The 21,835-nt window shown below is 52.0% G+C and overlaps 4 protein-coding genes across 4 annotated transcripts; 3 read left to right on the top strand and 1 right to left on the bottom strand.

The window, feature by feature from the left end:
- The first annotated feature begins 3,205 nt into the window (after positions 1 to 3,205).
- CC77DRAFT_775375 (RSC complex subunit Rsc7) lies at positions 3,206 to 5,793 on the top strand. Its single transcript, XM_018533138.1, has 2 exons — positions 3,206 to 3,600; positions 3,698 to 5,793. The coding sequence occupies exons 1-2, from the start codon at positions 3,504 to 3,506 to the stop codon at positions 5,641 to 5,643; spliced, it is 2,043 nt and encodes a 680-aa protein (XP_018387451.1). The 5' UTR covers positions 3,206 to 3,503; the 3' UTR covers positions 5,644 to 5,793.
- CC77DRAFT_775371 (hypothetical protein) lies at positions 5,794 to 6,453 on the top strand. The gene has a single exon (XM_018533137.1). It carries the CDS (start codon positions 5,943 to 5,945, stop codon positions 6,282 to 6,284), a length of 342 nt encoding a protein of 113 aa, XP_018387450.1. The 5' UTR covers positions 5,794 to 5,942; the 3' UTR covers positions 6,285 to 6,453.
- A 5,136-nt stretch (positions 6,454 to 11,589) lies between these two features.
- CC77DRAFT_932170 (ATPase, V1 complex, subunit H) lies at positions 11,590 to 13,149 on the bottom strand (the record flags this gene model as incomplete). Its single annotated transcript, XM_018534249.1, has 3 exons — positions 11,590 to 12,223; positions 12,273 to 12,807; positions 12,852 to 13,149. 3 exons carry the CDS (start codon positions 13,147 to 13,149, stop codon positions 11,590 to 11,592), a joined length of 1,467 nt encoding a protein of 488 aa, XP_018387449.1.
- A 244-nt stretch (positions 13,150 to 13,393) lies between these two features.
- Positions 13,394 to 16,413, top strand: CC77DRAFT_932769 (RNB-domain-containing protein; the record flags this gene model as incomplete). Its single annotated transcript, XM_018534276.1, has 2 exons — positions 13,394 to 13,595; positions 13,643 to 16,413. The coding sequence occupies 2 exons, from the start codon at positions 13,394 to 13,396 to the stop codon at positions 16,411 to 16,413; spliced, it is 2,973 nt and encodes a 990-aa protein (XP_018387448.1).
- Positions 16,414 to 21,835: the final 5,422 nt, after the last annotated feature.

The raw sequence follows: 21,835 nt of genomic DNA, 5'->3' as shown, positions 1-21,835 counted from the left end.
GAATACTGGATCTGGTCTGATGATTGGCCGCAACTACCTCGAACGTTGATGCAGCCTCGCCACGCTTCCCCACTCTAGAGTGGACCGCCTCACCGTTCGAACGCAGTTTGCCTAGCTCAATGCTACAACATGGATGGAACTACATCGCCCGGCAGGATTGGAGATCCAGAGGGGTTGGGGTTCGTCTTTAGGGTGTGGGTAGCGTAGCTACTTGCTAGCGAAACTCGGGGGTATGCCGAAGCCACTAGCGCCTATCATCTTCCTGATTTCAAAGTCATGAAATGGCCATCTTGCAAGTTAACCGGCCATTGCTGGCGAAACCTGAGCATAAACAGTGAGCTCGCTGTGGACGATCACATATCCTATTATTGGACGTCTGATTACAGTTCTGCATGACGGATCTGTGTGTGTACGTGGTAATGCAGCAACGTTTGTTTTTACTTCGGTGTTCCAAAAGCCGATGGAGAAGAGATGTGCTTCACCGCTGAAGTTGTACAACCCGCTGCATGTGGCTTTCATACAGGAAGCCAAACGGAAGCCATGTACAGTGCTAGCCTGCGGGACATCCGCAGTTGGCTGCAAGAACAAGCACTCACCAGTGGGTGGTCCTACCCATTCCATTTCCTCGGATTTCTGAAACGAGGCCTCGACATTAAATGGCCTCGATATCATGGTACGGATACAACCGCCGTACGCCGCGATCTTCAATCTAACTTGAACGTGGGACGACTTTGGCGTCTGACGTCTCCCGACGCTGGGATCCAAGACAGTGGATACAGCTGTCATATGATCAAGCAGCTATCCTAGCCTGCCCGTAGTGCCCCGCCAAGGTATCGACTAGGTCTAATACTTGAATTCGCGTTGGAATGTTTCAACGATCCTTGTAGTTAGCGCACTGCAGATGTCATGACAGCGGTGAGCGGGTTTGTTAATATGACGGTAGACGTCAAAGGTCGGTACGATGCTAACGAGGGGTAGAGTAGGTAGAGGACTTGGAGCCGTTCTCGCGTTGACACTCACGACATATGTGGCAGGTGTCGGACCATAGAACAAGGACGACATGTCCCACTTGTGTGGTAATCCCGGTTTACGAAGGGTACGGATATAAGCGACTGCACTCTGTTCACATCACTCTGTTCAAGAAGACTGATCGTCCGTGTTGTTTCTTCATACCCCACTGGACAGTACCGAGTTCGGACGCAAGAAGGGCTTTAGCAAACAAAGAATGGCAAACACTTCTCAATTGGCTTAGACCCTGCAGAGAGAGGCAGATGACAAACTGGGGCCTCAGGGTCTAAGACATGGAATAATGTGGCACAGCCTCCTCAAACGCGTCAGGAGAGAGACGCGAAAGGTTGCGTGCTCCAAGATGCCGAAGCGGATGCCGGCATCCAGGCCTACAGATGGACACAGTCTGTGGTCCGTCCAGATAGATTACGTCTTGAACTCGCGTAGTTTCAAGAGCATGTCAACAACACGGCGCACGGACAAAGTGAGTTAGACAGCGCTTAGGACAGGAAAGACGAACGGACATGGCGTTTCGACTCCCGCTAAGGCAGTGGCGCGAGCTGCGGAAGGGATGTGAGATACGGGCAAGGTAGCATGGTGGGGATCGGTTACAGCACGGGCAGGCCAAGGGTCATTGACACTTCTGCCCTTGTTGGTTCGGCGGGGAACGGGTCGCTTGGTGGAACAGATCGCCAACTCTGCGATGAATCTGCTGTCCACACGGAACGAAGAATGAATATCGAAGCGTCCAAGCGTTGCAACTGGATGCTTGGGCCAGAGGAGAGAGTAGGAAGCGATTCCGATGCTATGGATGCGCTTGGAGCTTTCAGCTGCAGCACTGCCCATAGGCCCGCGAAGACCGACGGCGCTACGAGAGGACGAGCCTCAACTGGGCCTAGGAAATGCTAGAGGAAAACGAATTGCACAGGACAAGCAAAGGTCGGCGATCAGCGCATCATTTTTAGACGTCTTGACGGAGTAGCGGGAATACGAGCAGAGCAGGCAGCAGAAGCGCGTCCAAGATGAGGACTACTGCTTTTGACAGATGCAGCGCAATAAAGTTGGGCTTCCTTATTCGGCTGTTGCGGCAAGCATGAGCGGGCTGGGGGGAATTGGCTACGGGCGCTGAGGAGTCAGACGATACGGGTTGATTGATAGAGTGAGAAGGTCGAATGCATGACGACTGCGGCCGCCAATGCAGGCGGCAGCGTAGTCTGTCTTGGGCGGGCTGCAGGCCCACGGGTCTAAAATCAATGATTCGATAGCAGCCTGCTGACACGGTCGCCTTGTCGGGAGCTGCTCAATCAGCAGCAGGCGGACTTGTGAGTGGTGGAGACTACAGGATAGGCAGCGCGTCTGACCCAGGCCTCGCGTTCGCGCAGAAAGCATCGAGCATGAGAGAACAAGGCCCGGCGCGCTCGGGTGCTTGGCTCTGGAGTGGAGACGGAATATCGAGAGCAAGATCCAAGCTAGCGGTCGCTATCTCGCAGCATGATGCAAGTAATGCTGTTCGGCTCCGTGCGCTCTGCGCTCTCGAGGTAGTGAAAAGCCACCGGCTCGTGCAGGGCCGCGGGAGAGCCACTTTTTATCACACTGCAGCGCCTCTAATGCCTGAAGCTTGTCGCCATTGTCAGTGCGTGCCATTTGCTCACTAGACGAAGACTGTCGACGTCCGCCGCGCGGGCCGTCAGCTGCTGGGGTTGCAGGGCATATCAGATTGGGCTTCGCTCCCATTTCGTAATTCACCATAACCCGACTTCCCAGTTGCAGCAGCACCCAGTGGTCTTTGCTCCCGCACCACGCAGCGCCGCGCCAATCGCCCACACATACGCCCATACAGCCCGTACAGCCGCCCATACATATCTTGCACCAAGGGCTCCTGCTCCCGTCGCTGGTTAGACAGCCTGCACCGCCCAAGGTTCGTTCCCCCAACCGTTCGCTCGCTCCATCTGTCCTGCCCTGCCCTGTCTTGCCCTGCTCGGCCCTGCCTGCTGCGAGTCACCCTTACAGCGGCTGTTCGCAGTGCAGCCCTCACATGGCCTGTTTTCGCGCCGTCACCTGAAGCTCAAACCTAACCGCGTCCTAGTCCACGAGCAGTATATCGATCAGCCAGCGCCGTCGGAACATTGCGCGCAGCTCTACCAATATTTGCCCGTGCTTGTACCACCTGTTCTGGCATTTTCCGCGACGTTCAGAATCTTCCGTAGTTATTGAGCTCGTCTGCCTGAGTGGTGTCGCCATCCCCGTCCGTAGCCACCGAACGCGCCTTCCCGGCGAGTCTTGGCCCCACCCGCACCTGCCGAACTTGAACCTTGGTTCGCCGCGCCGACACACTGCCCGTCTCCCATCACTCACCAACACATGATCCCCAGCGACCGCTGCGGATTCCCGTGCGTCTAGCCCTACTACCTGCGCCGCGCCCATTGGCCACCCTTTGAGCTTCGCGACGCTCGACGGAAGCTTCCTTCGAGCTCGGTTGCTCTTGTGCCGCCTGAATGTACTCAGTGCATGTGCAACACCCTATACAAATCATGTCGAATGGTGGTTTTGCCAACGGCATCATGGATCCGCCTGGCACCATTGACCCGTCGCGTAAGTAGTCGCGTCCCCCTCGTCCGTCGCAGGCACTGGCTTGCGCGTCTGTTACATCCGACGCAGCCTCCCGCGAGCAATTGTTGACCAAAGCCAGACGTCTTCGGAGGCCCGACGCAGCCCGTCGCACAGCAACAGCAAGCATCGCGAGGCAGCCTGAAGCGCAGTCGCTCGCCAGAGAGCAACTACGACATCCAGGGCGATGACACGCCCAACAACAAACGCAGTCGCGGTCGCCCTCCCAAGGCCACCAGGCCGCCCTATGCCGGATCGCCGCAACAGACCGGCATCGCGCCGCCCGTGCAAACACCGCAATCACAGACAACAGCCCTGCCCCAAGCATCGCCTCCCCAGACCTCGCCATCCGCCAAGGGAACACCCACCAAGCCCGCCGTCATCAAGGCGCTACCCACTGTGCGCGACCACACTACCGACCAGCTCAATGCCGAAGGCGACGAATACATACCGCGCGAAATTGACGAGGCTGGAGAAAGGAAGGTTACGCAACAAGGTCACCCACTTGACGGCCGCGAATACCGCTGTCGCACTTTCTTCGTCCCCAACAGAGGCGAGAAGCTCTTCATGCTCGCAACCGAATGCGCGCGTGTTCTAGGTTACCGTGACTCGTATCTACTTTTCAACAAAAACCGCTCTCTGTACAAGATCATCGCCACGCAGGCCGAGAAGGACGACCTCATCCACCAGGAGATTCTGCCATACTCGTATCGGTCCAGACAGATTGCCATTGTCACTGCCCGATCCATGTTCAGACAGTTCGGAAGCAGATTGATCGTCAACGGCCGACGTGTGCGCGACGACTACTGGGAGAGCAAGGCACGGAAGCAGGGTTTTACCGAGGAAGACGCGGCGGGTGAGAAGAGGCCAGGTGCAGCAAAAGCAAGAGAGGCAGCCGCAGCCGAAGCGAACCACGCCAGTGCCATGGCTTTTGCCCACCCAGGAGCATACACAGGCAACAATCAAGACTACCTGGGCGCTGCGATCAACCCTCTGCAGCCATTTGGCGGTCTCAACCCCGCACCAGGAAGCATGCCCTCCACAAACGCAGACGCATACAACCAGCGCACAACGGCTGACCTGCAGCCTCGAGACTACAGTGGCGTACAACGTCCACGACATGAGATGCAGGGCGCCCCGTATCAGGACATGACAAGGCCAACTCCGTCTGGCGAAATTCTCAATGCAGCCGCGCAAACAGCCGAGGTCAACAAGCAGCTAGAGCAGCAACGCAAGCACCGCAAGGACTATCTCAACGATGTCTGGCAACGTCCCCACGAGCCGCCCGTCCAGCCGAACCGTCCAGGAACCGCCGAAGGAGAGCACGCCCCGCAGGTTACTCAAGCCGTGCAGTCTCCACGCATGCCCTCGACAGCTGTCAGCATGCCAGGAAATCAGTACGGAATGCCAGCACAGACGCCACAGAGGCCTGGACAGCCCATGGGTCCTCAAGCGTACCGCCCGCAGCCTATGCCCCAAAACAACATGGTACCTTCACCCATGGCTCAGCAACACACACCTCTCCGTGCGGACCAGATGCACCGCCGTCCACCAAGCATTGGAATGCCCCAGGGCATGAACGCCTCTAACATGGGTCCTGGAGGCATGCTTCCAGGTGTCCAACAAAACCCAGGCCATGGGTACCCTCCATCACACATGTGGCAAGGAGGACCACCACAGCCCTCTCCGCTCTCCCAACAGCACAACATGCAGCAATATGCGCAACGACCACAGCAGTCGCCACTTCCGCAGCAGTCTCCCATGCATGCCTCACCACAACTCCACCATGCCCAAAGCAGTGCCTCCATGCATGGCACACCTGTGCAACAGTACCAGACTATGGGTGCTATGGGAGGCTCTATGCCTGGCGGGGATCCCGGGTACCAGGCTATGGGACAAAACCCTTACCAACCCAGCCCGAGCCCTCACCAGTTTATGCAACACCAAAGTGCTGCCAGTCAACAGCCTGGCATGCCTGGCTGGGCACCTCCACAGGCTCCACAACAGGGAGGGTGGTCGACATACTAGGAATGGCCACAACCCTATGATGTGTTGTCAAAAGCGGCACTACCGCATCATGAGCCGAATTCATTCTTGAGTCCACGAACGATGGTCTGATTTGGCATCATTATTGGAATTCAATTGTCCATGCTCCGATCGACACCAGGGGCTACCTGCCGCAATTCATTCTTCGTTGCACTCTGTACACTAGGCTCATCCTATCTTGCTTTTCACTCCGCTCCTCGCTCCACCAGCAACAATGAAATCACGACATACGAGACGGTGACGAACACGCTAAGCAACAAATACGACAATACGAAAGCACGATGGATGCGGTACACAGTGCCATTCCTTTATTCCCTTACTACGAGCTCGGCTGTTATTTCCTCGTGGCGACTTTGGAACGCACGTTGACTTCGTTGATGAAACCTGGACGTCCGTTCACCTGCTATATCTTCGCATCGCATGGATACCCCACAGTACTTTGCGGCTTGGCAGTATTTGCATGGATTTGCGGGCAAGAGTGCATGGAATATTTGAAGGAGATTCATTTCTTGCATTGCTGGAAAACGACGTTTCCGGATCAGATTGTCACATCGTCTTTTTTCGCATTCTTTGTCAGTATTAGCAGATCCCCGTCCCAGTCGTCTTATTCGTGGTGGTTTTAGTTATAGCTTTTTGCACAAGATTCCCCCAGATTCCCCAACACCTTGTTTCGTGTTTTGGTTACTGATTTGCAGTCATTTGCATCATTGGAAGGGACGCAAGTTATGCTCCCGCAAGCTGGTGCTCTGGGATATTGGAGGAACAGGTAGAAATGCGCTACCATTACGCTTCGGGACGCATGACAGGAAGGATCTTCTTCACGTATCCTTTCATTATTAATAATATTACCCATTGCGCAAATACGGAATGAATCTATCGCACTCGGTAAAGGCTTGTGACTGTAAAACACTTGGCTATGCAGAGATGACATTGGTATCAGGCAGGGTCTGCAGCCAGCGACATGGACATGTCGAACAGCAGATGGCTTTGTGTCGGAATCTGCACCCCAGAACGTGAGAATGTGTCATGTCGCTCCATGTACCCCAATTGCTTCCTGCGCATGCATCTGATCGGCGCCATCAACCGCCAGGGGTCGATTCACCACCTGCGTGAATGACGACGTGCGTCTAACCTACAGTCTAAGCATGAGGAAAGACATGGTTCATGGGTTTTGCGACACATGGTCGAACAGAGACCGGGTGCGGGAGCGGACGGCTGCACTGGACCGAGCTCAGACCACGATGCATCATCGATTCGCGCGAAAGGGACTCGATGGCTCGGTTATCTTGCGTAGCCTACCATGCTACCAAAAGTCTATAGACGCACAGTCCCATTGCCCAGACATATACGTGGTTGACGTTATTGCTGTTGCGGTTCATTCATGTCGTTTGGCTTTGACTCCGTGACGGGAATAGGCAGATTCGAGGCAGGCAGGGTTTCTTCCACCTGTCGGATCTACTCCGGCGGCTTTCAAGCTGGCTGCAGTGCAAGTGGCCTAAGGTTGCGGCTCAACGTATATCGGGTAAGATGATTATCATGCTTTCTTCTGCGCTGACAAGCCCATATCATCGGTCAGTATGCACGGTTACGTCTGCCCTCCGCGGTCGTCTCAACGGTCCAACGACCACCGCTTGTACGTGTGATTGCTTTTCCCACTACGAATCTCACGCTGCGGCCACGTGATGGGCGCGGATTCGTTCCTTCCCGCTGCCTGCAACATTTGCTTTTGCGAAGCGGAGAGCAAAGGTTACATGGCAATGCATCTCGCTTAGAGCCTACGTTGCATACATACGCGTGGAAAGTTTTTCGGAGTCATGTCCTGTATGTACGTATGCATCAAACGGCGTCGGAGCACGGATGCCTCTTTCGATCTATATCCACTTTTGCCATGATGAACTGGATTTCCTATGGGCACGGGATATCAGCGTGTTACCCTGGGGTCCCTCGGCGTATGTACTGTACTATGACCTGCATACGTAAATCTCAACAGATTGCCACATGGATTCTCATATAGGCGGCAATTGTTGCCGTCCATACAACGACCACAGAACAATGAGCGTTTAGTAAGCTGGCTTACAGGACCCCCTGCAGAAACGGTAAGAAGGTTCACCGTACCTCGTAAAGGAAGACGGACCCCGCTATTTGGGTAATTTAGCCCTTTGGTCTTCTTAGCTTGGTTATAGTCGGTCCCAAGTCTGAAGGTCTGGTATTGACGTGCAATATGTCTGGACCCTTTTCACCTATCCAGCCAATCTCTTTCGATTCCATCGGAAAATGCAATTATCGTCGTCGTGTCAGTTTCAAGTGGTCCATCCATACACGCTCGCTGCGCACTAAACCGAGAGACGTGTGTGGCTGCCATGCGCTTCTGTTACTTTTTCACACATGGATCGCGCATCACCCGTCGCTGGCACTCCTCAATAGGTCGGCATGGGTTTCTGTCATGCGAATGTTTGTTGTAGACACAGATCAAAGTGGATACCTACGATGCATGCAGGTGAATCACAGCGCCGTTACAATTGCATGCTGCTAGTCTGGTATTAGGGCCATATCCCGTGGTCTGGGATCAGTCCTCATTGCGTCGCATGGGCGGCTACTGCATTCGGACCGACACCTTTAAACTCAGGCATCCGAAAGATTGAAAAGGAATTTGAGATGACCAAGCCAACGGCATTCAACGCCGTCTCCATATAGCGGCCACGGACTCTGAATCTCTAGCTGAGTAACTAATCGCAGGGTAGATCCGCGATCCTACGATCGGTACGAACAATCGGATCCTGGATCTTAAGGATCTACTTACTTGCCTAGGTAGGTAGTTCTCACGGTGAAGTTGCGAAAATTCAGCCTGCGTCACTAGGAAATATGGCGGCTGACCCTACGTCCAGGCGATTCCTGCTGCCACTGCAATTGGACGCATGCAAATCTTATTGTTGGTTCTTTCTTCCTCTAACTTCTCTCTTGTTCGCACGCTACTGGTAGGCAGCGAAATCACCTACTTGGCTCTAAAGGGTTTGAACACCTACACCAGCATGACTAAAGCATCGCGGCAACCGAGACAACCGCCATCAACGCCAATGTGGCTTGGATGCGTGACGATCATTGTTCTTCTTTTCGCATCGACCTGGCTCATGGAAATTTTATCCGCAATACAAACTCTTGGGCCAGTGTCGGATCTCCCTTCGGCTTCAAAGCAGCTACCAAGGGCGCAAAAAGCAATCACTGTGATAGTCGGCGACCCATCCGAGATTATTCGACGTAGTGTCGCTTTTTTTGCTCGCTCGCTTGACTCGGCATCTATAGTGACTCGCTATAACCGGACTTTATCCTCCTCGGAGAGATCTGTCAGAAAAGAAATGGTGTCTGCCAAGCCAATGGTTCCCAGCCCCCAACCCGAAAAGTGACAGATCAATGCCTCAAGGCTTGCGCACCCATCTAGTACTTGACACGAGCAAGAAGCGGTGATACTTAGTTTCCTATCGATTTGAAGAACCAAAGGTTGATGTGATCAAAGCTGAAAGCAGACCCAACAGGCATCACAGCATTCCACAATACAATCCACGGACGACACGGGTGACGCCGTGACGGAAACTCGGTCGCTTCTATCGATACTACAATCTGGTACTTGGGACCTGTACCTGCATTCTACCAGATTTTGCGGTAGTTTCACATCGGTCCCGCAAACCAGAGTTGACGGTACCAAGGATACAGCATAACCCTCAAGTGGTTCACGGAATACCCGCGACCGTGAATCAAACTCTGTACCTGCATGTGCGCGGATCACTGTAGTTTCATTGAGAACTCGGAACCAGCGTCTGACGACCAAACTTCGTGGATTTCCTCTTTCTGACAATCAACGCGATACAGTATCTTTTCATAGAAGCTTTGTGAAGAGGCGGAAGACATCTCCTGGCCATACAGAGATCGAACTCGCTACCCGGAGACTATGAAAGCCACACGAAGATCATCTTAAAAGCACAAAAGGACGTTTCGACTGCCGTCATGACCACTTCTGAGTAGACAAACCCAACCCCTATGACCAAGTTTGGTAGAAAAACCAACATACTAGCATGTTTCGATTCCACAAACTAGGGGACGGTAGATTCCGCATGATCCGCAAGGGAAACATATCTCAGGCTAGGAGAATGCCGAGTATGTCACGGACGAGGAAGTAAATAGCGTTTGTCCTGTGCGCATTGGCGTCTATGCACATATAAATCCGAAGACTCTAAATACGGGAAAGAAGCAAATTTTCGATCCCTAAACTCTTTTTGTCCTGCTAATCAGTCGTTCACGCAGGATACCGTCAGGGGAGACGGGATAGCACGCTAGGATACGTGTGATGGTATCAGAAAGAAGAGAGACATGGTAGGTGCCGAGATGACTGGCTTGGAGAAGGTTTAGATGGGCTCGGGCTTGCTATTGGAGCGGGTACTGCATCCGGATCTCAAATATTCACGAAGTTGAGATGGTGGAGTCGCGATAAGATTGGGGACGAGGGAAGAGTTGACGGAACTCAGCAGGGGAGCCGAGATCGTGTGGTTTCGAAGGCTGCTGGTTTAGCCGGAATTGGAAAGTGATAGCGAGCAAGACCATATGTACATTGTGATGCGGAGCATGTAATCAATTCACGAAGATGCTCGTTTTCATTGTGTCGTACTCTAGGTCATAAAACTTATCTTCAAGAGATATAGTGTTACATGATCGATAAGTTGATGAAGGGGAATGCTATGTATACCTTCGGGGCGCGATATTGGTGGGGAATAAGTCAAGAATAACACGAGGTTCTTCATGGTGAGCACGAACGTTGGACTGAGCAAGCAGAAGGCCTTGTCCGTTACATCACCAGTTTGCTCGATATCCTCAGTTCAACCGCATAGGTAACTGGTTCTACATGAAGGATGTAAATATCAAGGCAGTGTCCCGGAGAAAAGCGTGGATGGCAGTATGCAAGAATATTGTTGAGAGACACCGAATGCAAACAACCAGATTCTTCTATGGATGATAACGATTCGTACTTTCTTTAATGACAAAAAGCTTCAATATATCATATCGGTTGGACGTGCTTTTCAACCTGAGGTTTCTATAGTGGTAATATGTTTGGGCCTATACACAAGGCCATAGATATTGAAAAGTAGAAGGTTGAGGTTCCCAACACTCTCACAAAATATATCATTTTCTATGGCTTCTTGCAATCCGTGAACTCTTTTCACCGCATTAACCTCCTGGAGGAGAGCAAGAGTTATTCCAAGGCAGTGTGTGTTTGACAACCGTTGTCGGCACATGGTCGGCTTAAATCACTCATCAACTATCTTGTTACTTCAAAATAAACAGTTTTCATACTTTGTCAAACATGTCGTTGATCCTGCCTTCCTACACCTCATGTCGCTTCACTCACACTCAAATCTCTCTGACGGAGTTAAAACCTGGTCTGGGATATCTAAACAGAAACGACGACCCACATGTCAGCAAGTCGACTGATTCTAGAGAGTGGGGATGGAGAGTCAATAGAGTATTAGAGTGGTTCAGTTGAATGCCACTCATCATGTCACTAGCTCATGTAGCCCACGAATTCTGTTTACTCTTGATCGTAATGTAACCCATCATACTGCATATCATTACCTAGGACATCGCCACATGAAGTTGTATGGCTTACACAGGTAAGTGGCGCAATAGTCTGGGTTCCGTAAAACTGGTGGAAATCTCAATGAAAGGCATTTCGGTACACAAAAGGTTCATGCATATCATGGTGCCAGACAATCTGTATCTCAAATACGAAGAAGGGGAGAGCATGTAAACGGCTTTGAGATGATCGAGCATGTACTGTATGGGCCCGACATTCTATGAGAGGCCCTGTATAGACGAGAAAACATATAGAAAAACACTCACACGCTTGACAGTGCTCACAATCGTCCCCATAGTCAACACTAATTACCTGACTGGAAGCTCGGTCTTCGATTCGAAGCTGTACCGCAGCCACTCGCCAACTGCCCTCAAGCTCTCCCACCGTACGCTCTCATCTGCCTCCTGCATCAGCTCCATAACCCTGCCCTTCAGACCCAGCTTTTCAAGTTGTTGTCGCTTCTCTGGCACCTCCTTGACCAAGCACGCGACATCGTTGCACCCAATAGCCAATACCTGCTTATCGTTTTCCCAGCTCTTAGATAGAATCTCCGCAAGTTTTCGGGGTAGTGCGCCCTTGTCCTCTTCTAAGATGCGACGCGCATTGTCTCGCCAGAAGGTAGGGTTGCGATGCGGTGGCGACCAACGAAGGTGACCCGACTGTAGCTCGGCAGCGTACTCATCAAAGGTAGTCTGTGTCTTGGTGTACTCCTCGAGGAGCTCGTTCAAGGCCTGTAGATCTTCGAGCGCATCTTCGTCGGTTAGATGTCGTGACTTTAGGCTTGAGAGAAGAGAGGGTAGGCGAGCAAGCACGGCTGTTGGAAGAAGAGTCTGGCGGTTGGTAGTCAAAAGGTTGAGGAGAGTGGAAAGAAGAAGACGAGTGGTCTTCTCCTTAGGCGAGACCTTGAGGAGTTGCGTGTAGAGAATGACGATATCGTGCTCCCTGTAAGCTGTTAGTAAATGCGAAATGCGATTTAGAAGAGTAAACATACTCCTGAAGTCCTTCGCCTACGAGCTCGCCCTCAAAGCTAAGCTGCCAGATGACGAGCAAGACGTGGTACAGAAGCTGGAGACCGACACCACCAGAGATGCCACCATCTGTTGTACGGATACTAGCACCGCCACTATACAGGGTTGAGTCTGTATCCTTGGCAGACCCAGCTGCAGCCCGCAGAATATCAAACAGAGGGCTAAGTGTCTCCTTCCTCTGCTTCCAGAATATGCACCTTGATTTGGTGCTGCGAAGTACGGCAGAATATTCCCGTACAGCGATATCCTGCAGACCGGCGTCGGATGCCTTTGCGAGTGTCGAGAGGTAGGTGAAGAGCTGTGCTAAGGCCTCATCAAGCTGGGGTGTGTTCTTGGAAGACGTCTTGACAGCCTGCGATAGAAGGCCGGACAGAACGGAAGACGTCAGAAGCGGTACGGGGTCTTCGTTGTTAGATGAAGCCTTCAAGAGCGGCAGGAAAGGCTTGTAGGGCGCTGGGTGTTGGACGAGAGCCGATGTGAGTGCAGGTATGTCTGGAACTGTGTAAGCTTCGCCTTGGATCTAGAGAGGTTCGCGTTGCTACCATCAATCATGTCTCCCAACAAGACCAGCATGTAGTGAATGATGTCTTGGCGCTTTGCAGCTGCCTCAAAGATGCTCTGCGATCCATTTCCGCCCACTAACAGCGTCACGAAGCTATCCACATCAGACTCGATGGTCTGTTTCCTCTGTTCCTTGCGCACTTTATCGATTGATTTAATCTTCTTGAGGTCTTCGTCGGTGATGGTCTTAGCTCGCACAGCTCCTTCCCATGATATGGGCCGCGCGCGGATGTTGTTCTGGATCGAGGTGAGGTACGTCGGCGGATCTAGCGAAGACATTGCGATGGCCGTGGCAGGGGGGCAGGATGTGAGCGATAGAGCGGCTTCGGTGCCTGGAGTCGTGGTATTGGAGCTCTGCCCAGGTGATGTTGGTCGCTGTGAGGGCCCACCTGGGAGCTCCGTCATGGTGCGGAGCTAGGTAGTGGAGCTAGGATCTTTTGATATCTTGGCATCGACCAATCTTTCCCAGACACCAACACCACGCGCCTTCGTCGCTCATCAACCAACACACCTTGCCCCAAAGATGGAGTACTTCAGTCTGAAGCGGTCGACAGCTGCCGATCGTGGTGAAACCAACCTGTCCAGCAAGGTCTACGTGCGGTCTACCAAAAGTGGCAAGGTCCAGAAAATTGTCAGAGAGTTGTATTTACGACAGGACATTCCATGCTCGTCCAATCTTTGCAGAGCATGTCTAGAGATTGCGCCGACGGACTATTCCAAGAAAGGTTCGGTCGCAAAACCTCACGTGCAGAGTTAGACTAACCTTTGTCAGTCGCCCCATTTGTCCTTTCAGACACGCCAGCAGGATCCAAGGACTTCCCAAGTGGCCAATATCTTATTCCGGACACAAATGCTTTTCTTACTGGCATGGACTTATTCGAAGTTGAGACCGCATTCCATGATGTTATTGTCCTCCAAACTGTACTAGAGGAAGTCAAGAACCGTTCACTTCCTCTATATCATCGTCTGATATCCCTGACTAAGAACGAAGGAAAGCGCTTCTACGTGTTCTTCAACGAATTCAGGCAAGAGACGTATGTGGCGCGGGAAGCTGGAGAGACCATCAATGACCGAAACGACCGGGCTGTTCGCAAAGCCGTACAATGGTACAATGACCATATCACACAGGCTGTTAAAGCGCGGAGCAAAACGCAGACGCGGATACCTACGGTTGTCATGATCACCGATGACAGGGACAACTTGCGCAAAGCTAAAGCCGAGAAGGTTCCTGGCAAGACTTTGTCAGACTTTGTATCGGGTTTGGAAAATTCGGACGAGCTCCTAGACATGATCAGCGCAGCGCAAGAGCAACGGGAAGTCAGGTCGAAAAAGCCAGAGATCTTCTATTCGGAACATTATACAGTCTCTAAGATGATGACTGGTGTAAAAGCTGGCACTTTACACCAAGGCATCTTCAACGTCTCCCCGTACAATTACCTCGAAGGCTCAGTCCACGTACCTGCTTTCGATAAATCTCTCCTTATTCTAGGACGTGAGAACAGCAATCGCGCTGTCTCTGGCGACGTAGTAGTTGTTGAGGTACTGCCTCAGGATCAGTGGAAGGCGCCTTCAACCAAGATCATTGAAGAGGAGACAGTGAACAAGAACGACAACGCAGAGGCTGAAGAAGGCGAGAACGTCATCCCAGAGCGAGAACGACGAGCGTTACAAGAGGAAGTTAAGCGTGTCCATGGACAAAGCACGGAAGGCAGGCCACAGCCGACTGCGCGTGTAGTAGGTGTCATCAAGCGAAACTGGAGACAATACGTCGGCCACATCGATCGCGACTCTGTTCGCTCTTCTTCAAAATCGAGTCGACAGCAACAGACCGTATTCCTCGTTCCGATGGACAAGCGCATACCTAAAATTCGGATACGAACACGACAAGCTGGAGAACTTCTTGGTCAACGTGTTCTGGCAACGATCGATTCTTGGGATAAAGATTCCCGATATCCGGTTGGCCATTTTGTACGATCGCTTGGCGAGCTTGAATCTAAGGGCGCAGAGACCGAAGCTTTACTACTGGAGTGGGACGTTCAATACAAGCCTTTCCCCAAAACGGTTCTGGACTGCTTACCCGCTGAAGGCCATGATTGGAAGGTACCAGCTAGCTTGGAGGATCCAGGCTGGAAGGGGCGTAAAGATCTTCGCGACCTCTTGGTATGCTCTATCGATCCTGTTGGTTGTGTTGACATCGATGATGCTCTCCATGCCCACAAGTTACCGAACGGTAACTACCAGGTCGGTGTTCATATTGCAGACGTATCTCATTTCGTCAAACCGAACAATGCGATGGACAAGGAAGCCAGCCAACGTGGAACGACCGTTTACCTGGTTGACAAGCGCATTGACATGTTGCCTATGCTTCTTGGAACAGATCTATGTTCCCTGAAGCCATATGTCGAGCGCTACGCTTTCTCTGTAATTTGGGAGGTCACTGAGGACGCCGACATCGTTTCTTCGTATTTCACCAAGTCTGTTATTCGTTCAAGAGAGGCATTCAGCTACGAACAAGCCCAAATCCGGATAGACGATAAATCACAGCAGGATGATCTCACGAACGGCATGCGGACGCTGCTCATGCTCTCCAAGAAGCTGAAGCAAAAGCGAATGGACGCCGGAGCATTGAACCTATCTTCACCAGAAGTAAAGGTCCGAACTGAATCCGAAACTTCAGACCCGGCAGATGTCCAGACAAAGAAGCATCTTGACACCAACTCGCTCGTGGAGGAGTTTATGTTGCTCGCCAACATTAGTGTTGCCGCAAAAAACTACGAGGCCTTTCCACAAACAGCTTTGCTCCGTCGCCACGCTGCCCCTCCTAAGACGAATTTCGAAGAGCTGGATAACCAGCTCAAGGTCAAGAAGGGAATGGAGCTCAAGACTGATAGCTCGAAAGCTTTGGCTGATTCACTTGACAAGTGTGTTGATCCCAATGACCCATTCTTCAACACTCTCGTCAGGATTATGGCAACACGTTGCATGATGTCTGCTGAGTATTTCTGCGCCGGAACTCAAGCGTATCCCGAATTCAGGCATTATGGTCTTGCTAGCGAAATCTACACTCACTTCACATCCCCCATCCGTCGCTATGCTGATCTCGAAGCACATCGCCAGCTTGCTGCTGCTATCGAGTACGAGCAATTGGACCCTAGCCTACAGTCAAAGGCCAAGCTGGAAGCTGTATGCAAGAACATCAACGTGCGCCATCGCAATGCACAGATGGCCGGTCGCGCTTCCATTGAGTATTACGTCGGCCAGGCGCTCAAGGGCAAGGATATCAACGAGGAAGGTTTCATTATGAAGATCTTCTCCAACGGCTTCGTTGTTTTTGTACCGAGATTTGGTATCGAGAGTCTCATTCGATTGAGGGATCTTGCTACACCGGAGCCGGAGGCTGACTTTGACGCCGAGAACTATGTGTTGAGTATCAAGGGCGATGTTAAGAGGACTATCGAGCTGTTCGAGAAGGTAACTGTCAGGATCACGGACGAGCTTGAAGAAAGCACCGGAAAGAGAAAGGTGCGATTGAGTCTGGTATGAGGCTTAGAGAAGCCATCCCCTGGGTTGGGTCACTAGGCGTTCAGGGCACGAAAACGGGAAAGCGGTTTCCCTTGGACTGTAGAGCTAGTTGTCTTCGGGTTCATGATCACGTCCTTTCTACTAGTATATTCACGTTTCATCACATCCAATTGTCTCTGCTGGTGGCATCTTGTCTCTTTAGGCCCAGAGATGAGATCTTCGTTTGTCATCGTACGTCCTGATCAAGTATTTACACACCTGCATAAGACTAATACTGACAATGGAGTAAACGACTTTCACTCCAGTACCCGAGCCCTTAGTATGGATGCCACCTCAACGTCTAGATCTTCAATTTGGTGACAAATTACGGTTCAAGGCCAGCCAATATACCCACACTCGGTACTCCTCCGACGCTTTCTCTCGCTCTCAACCACACTTACGGCGTGGCGACAGGCGACAGCAGCCTCCCGCTTTGTATCAGCATCTAGGTTAGCACAACTGCACTCATACGTAAACACATCCAGGCACGACTCAAGACATCTGTCGATCCATGCCCATCCTATTCGTAACCTCCACCTGCCCCGTTATTGCGCAAGCGACGCGCCAACAAGCTCACTCGCGACATGCCGCTTTTCGACGCTCGGCCATGCCGACAAGGTTTACGACGGCTCCTGAATGATCGCTTACCTACCTTACAATCGTACTTTTCCAGCTTCTAATCTCGATCATCCTATTCACACGTCATTGCGCTTCGAATCGTACTGATCATTTGTAGAGCTTTCGTTACCCGGAAACAACAATGCCGATCATCTGTATAGCCGGCGTGAAAAGTTGTAAGGCATGTTTGAAGCAAGCCACAACTGGGGAGAAGGGGTAGTCATCTCCTTCCTTTACTGGGCCAAGGTGCAGACCGTGGCGCATGATTAGCCCGGTAACGGACCGAGCCCGTCCTGCATCTTAACGATCCGCAGCGGAGGATGATGGCCGAAATCGCCCTTTGAGATTCAAAGGTTCGGCAAACCTGCACTCAAAACTCTTTACAAAAGCCGTAAACTCTACCGTCTGGCTTGCAATGAGCGTCTTCAAACATGACAGAAGAGGGGATGGCGCTTAGAAACGTTCCTGTCACTCGGGAAAGGCCGTAAGGCTGGTGGAAGTTGAAGTAGTGAGCGAGGTCGCTTATAAGGTTTGCCGTATCTGAGACGTGCGGAGACGACCCCGGGGAACCGATGCTGCTAGGAGAACGTGAGAGATGGTGGTCATGCACATACGAGCTTAGTTCTGCAGTGGATAGTTGACCGTCTCAGAAGCCACGAAGACATGCATATGTAAAGTGGAGTGGACACACAGCCGTGTCGCTGGGGTTGGAGTGAAGCTTGGTTCTATCTCGGCGATCGAGATAAGGGGCGTTCGTGAAGTGTTTGGTACGATATCGGCCCCGATGTCGTAGTGTGTACTTTACAGGATAGCGTTCCGTACCTTTTTCTCTGACAAATCGTCTTGATGTTCAAGTGGTATTGTGGGTAGTGATCATTGACTTTGTTCCTCATAAGAGTGTGTACAAGTTGGGCGAATTAATGACAAGATGATTGTATGTGTGAAGGCCATGGAGGGAGAAGTGAAAGTTTATTGGCGGCAGTAATTCCCGGGTCGGTTGAACCCCTTGGACTAACGCCACATCGTGCGACTCTCTGAAAGCGCAGGTGCTCTTGGTCGGATTACAGCAGCAAAAGCAAATCTGTTGATCATGATAACAAAGTTTTGCAAAGCCCTACAGCTTGATCGCTAGTTCTCTGGATGACCTGGTCGCCAGGCTTGGTCGCTCAGATAGCGGCGCTTGTATGCTCCAGCATGCATATAGCACCTGCACTTATTGATTGCGATCTCGCTCAGATCTCGGTGTAACAAACAACACGAACAGCGAGGAGGAGACCTTTCCTGCAGATCTTCAACGCTCCACTTCTCACTGAACGATGTCACATCCTTCTCGTAGCAAGCGAAGTGAGCATCAATATATCTCTGATTATCATAAGCATCATGAAGCGCTTCCTATAGTAGATCCAATATACAGATACATGCACAGCCGCCCCCACGAACGTCTGTTGCACAAGCGACGTGGGATTTTTGACAGGGTCATCCAATATCTACCAGTCACACATAAACCGCATGTACCTAGGTATGAGTCGTAGATGTCGGGTGAGAAGGGCGCAATGTGGACAGATGCATGGCCGTTACCTGACCCCAAGACGCCTATCGCTCTGACAAGCATTACAGCGACTCATGTTTGATTTCGAATGTCGGCTTGCAGTGAACGGTAGCGTCAAGCCGATTGAAGGAATACCTGCGCAAGCGTCACCGTTCATGACATGCGAACGACACATGGTCAGTCCAGCTGACCATGATGCGCAAATGTAGCTTCCGACATCATCCGTTGCTAAGTCCTTTATTGCCGAAACTCCGGTCCATGACTTTTGTTGCATGGGCATAGGAAATTTTTCGTCGTTAAGCACATTCGCCGTGAAATACCATGAGCAATAGTGTGTCTGTTATAGAGTGTCGGGATCAATACCCACCCGATGCCCCACGCAACCCTATATGATCATTGGAAGACAGGTATGAGCCCACGTAGCCTGCGAAGACCTTGCTGAGGCGACATAATCATTCGGATGCCACCGGTTCCGAGGCACCTTCAAGGAGAGATTTTATTCTGATCATCTTGCTTGAGTGGAGAGGCTGTGCGGTGTGTGATGAGGCTGATGTGGTGTCGGGCGTTCTTCTCGTTCGAGAGGTTTTGCGTGCATCTTCATCTCAATGACTCGCTTCTTCCAGGTCATGACGGGTGCACTTCGGTGCCAAAATCAAGGACAGCGTAGGGAATGCGCCGTCGCTTTCTTACCATATTCAGGAGTTCACGATGGTGGTGTTGAGGTTGCGGCTGAGCTTTGCTGTGGATATGCCATATCTAAACCCTCATTGGTGGCAGCAGGAAATGTTAGATGCAAGCTGCAGTCTTGACACCTTCTGCTTTGGTCGCACCAATGACAGCAAGACAGACACAAGCATTCTCTCCCCGCTGTAGATCAGGAGATATCGAAAAAGCAATACGACATCTGCGACACATCGCGCATCTTACGCAGCCATCACAAGTAGTTCCAAAGACATGGTCCAATTCCTCGCACAGGCAGCCGAACAAAGTGTCCGCCGCTATGTGTGCTTCCTCTGGGCCACTACACCACCGTCGGTTCGTGGCCCTGGCGTCGCACGCTTGACTGATAGTGATAGCCCACGTGCAAGTTGCGCAGTTTAGCCGGCAGAACGACAGCGCCAGGCGCTATGTTCCAGCTGCAGGTACCTACCGTCTTGCACGGCATGGCGGCAAAGCCGCGCGCTCACAAACTCGGGCCCTGGGTACCCTTGGCCCAAGTGACATTGAAGAGTTCTGGGCATACAACCTTGCGTGTGATCTTGCCGCAGGCTTCAACAAAGAAGGATGACCCTTGAGTTTGCTATAAAGATAGGTAGCGGGTTAAGCGACGAGATACATATGGGTTGCGGATGATGCCTCTTTGGTCGTGGCTTGTAATGAAAGTCTCATTTCGGTTGCAGGATGGGCGCGAAGATCATGACGACCACGGGTTCAGGAGCCGAGCCTTTCTTCGGCGTGGGAAGTCTTTGTAAGAAGTCTAGCATAAGAAAATTGAGACACAGTACTTGGATTCTGCAGAATTCGAAATGTTGTCGTCAGACAGGTCCCTTGACGGTACGATCCTTCTAGCTGTCGCACTTGGAATGGTTCTGCGAGCATCGGGGACGGCTACAGTGACGACCCTCAAACGCAAAATATGATTCGGAGAGTTTTCGACGTATGCCGCTAGTTGTATAGGCTTTGATCGCTCTGATGAGTCCAGATGATGCACCATCATGGCACTACCAGTCCACTACGACTAGTCACATTATAATAGCGGAGCAAACTGCAAGCCTCAATCGACGGCTCTCATGTCATTGTAACGAATGTGCATGGGGGCGTTGAACTCGTTGTTCGACCAGATTCAACCAGATTTGATGTGTTTCAAGAAGGTCCGGTGAAGGCCCTCAAGCGCTATTGGCGGTCATCGAAATGGCCCCGCGATGAAGCATCGAGATGATTAATAGTGAATGACCTGGCACGCTGGCGACCAAGCAACCGTTCTTGCCAAGGAACATGTCGGTGCGTTTGCGCTATAATGCCCGGTTTTGCTGCACAAAGGCCGTCGGTGCCAGGGTTGTGCGATAGTCAGGAACGCTCGGCTTCTAGCCTATAACCCAGTTGGTTGTGTCGACCAGTAGTTTTCAGTATCGCGAACGCTCCAGATGTCGGCATCGAAACTTGTTTCGTGCAGGAGCGAGTCGAGGTGGTGACGAGCTACAGCTGCTATGGGCTTGGGAACGCACACCATCAGAATCTGGATGCTCTCCGTCGAGGGCTAAGATAAAGAACCTTGAAAGGAAGCTATCGCGGGACGCACCTAAAGCCCGACACGGGATTGGCCAGTGCCTGGAAGGGAGCGATGCTAATTGCGGTTGGTGGGGTTTGATAGATCGACGTCGTGTCAGTGCCCCTGCTTGCTCCAAGCGAAGTTTCCGACCGACACACGCCCCTTCAGGCAAACTGAGCGTTTGCTTGTCTCACTCGTACTCCGCCCTCTAGCGATGCAAGGAGAATTTCGAAAAAGAAAAGACTCCCTTCCGGGGTAGAGCTGAGGGGCACGCACGAACGGGTGCGCTGTTGCATTCGCTATCAAGCCCTCGGTGTCAAGTTGCTGAGGCTGAAGTGACTTCTGCCCCTGGATTCGTTGTGAGATCATGGTGTGCTGTCAAACACCAACATCGTGCTGACCTTAACGACGCCACGTTGCCCGCTTCACGGCTCTGGAATGGCATATACTGGACGGGAGTGTCAGGCCCCTGCTGCAGGCACGGTGGAATTGCCTATCCCGGTACTTGCGCCATCGCCAACGGCGGGGTGTCGTTCCAAGGTCGTCGAAATTAGCCCATCATGGATTACTCTTAGTGCACTGCTCACCGATATTTCCATGAGTCTGCCGTACTAACAAACTTCGCAACCCACCATCAGGTACGCTATTGTACCTGCATGTCGCCTCAAGCCAAGCTTGTCCGGTCTCTATAACCCGCAACACTCCTCTCACTCGGTGCGCCATCGTTGCTCTCTACCGAAGGACCGTTCTTTGTGCTGCCTCGTTTTGTGGCGCTAGGTGCATACCATCATTCCCTACTACGGTGCTGTGGAGCGAGGGTAGACGCATGACCCAGGTCTCCGCTCTTTGCTTCCCGCACTACTTTATCCGCATCACCCTCCAAGGTTCATATCAGACAGGAGTGGGCTCAAGATTACTACCATCGTTTCGTCGACCGCCACCTTTCTGGAGTAGCCGCATCAACCGCA

The sequence above is a fragment of the Alternaria alternata genome (genome assembly GCF_001642055.1).
Source record: "Alternaria alternata strain SRC1lrK2f unplaced genomic scaffold CC77scaffold_7, whole genome shotgun sequence".
NCBI lineage: Eukaryota > Fungi > Ascomycota > Dothideomycetes > Pleosporales > Pleosporaceae > Alternaria > Alternaria alternata.
Note: the sequence above shows the minus strand (reverse complement) of the source record. Positions and strands in the feature narration are given on the sequence as shown.

Bases quoted from the DNA above. Each gene is read 5' to 3' on its own strand.
- CC77DRAFT_775375 (XM_018533138.1), top strand. From the start codon at position 3,504: ATGTACTCAGTGCATGTGCAACACCCTATACAAATCATGTCGAATGGT. The intron at 3,601-3,697 runs GTAAGTAGTCGC...GACCAAAGCCAG, and splicing joins TGGCACCATTGACCCGTCGC to ACGTCTTCGGAGGCCCGACG.
- CC77DRAFT_775371 (XM_018533137.1), top strand. From the start codon at position 5,943: ATGGATGCGGTACACAGTGCCATTCCTTTATTCCCTTACTACGAGCTC.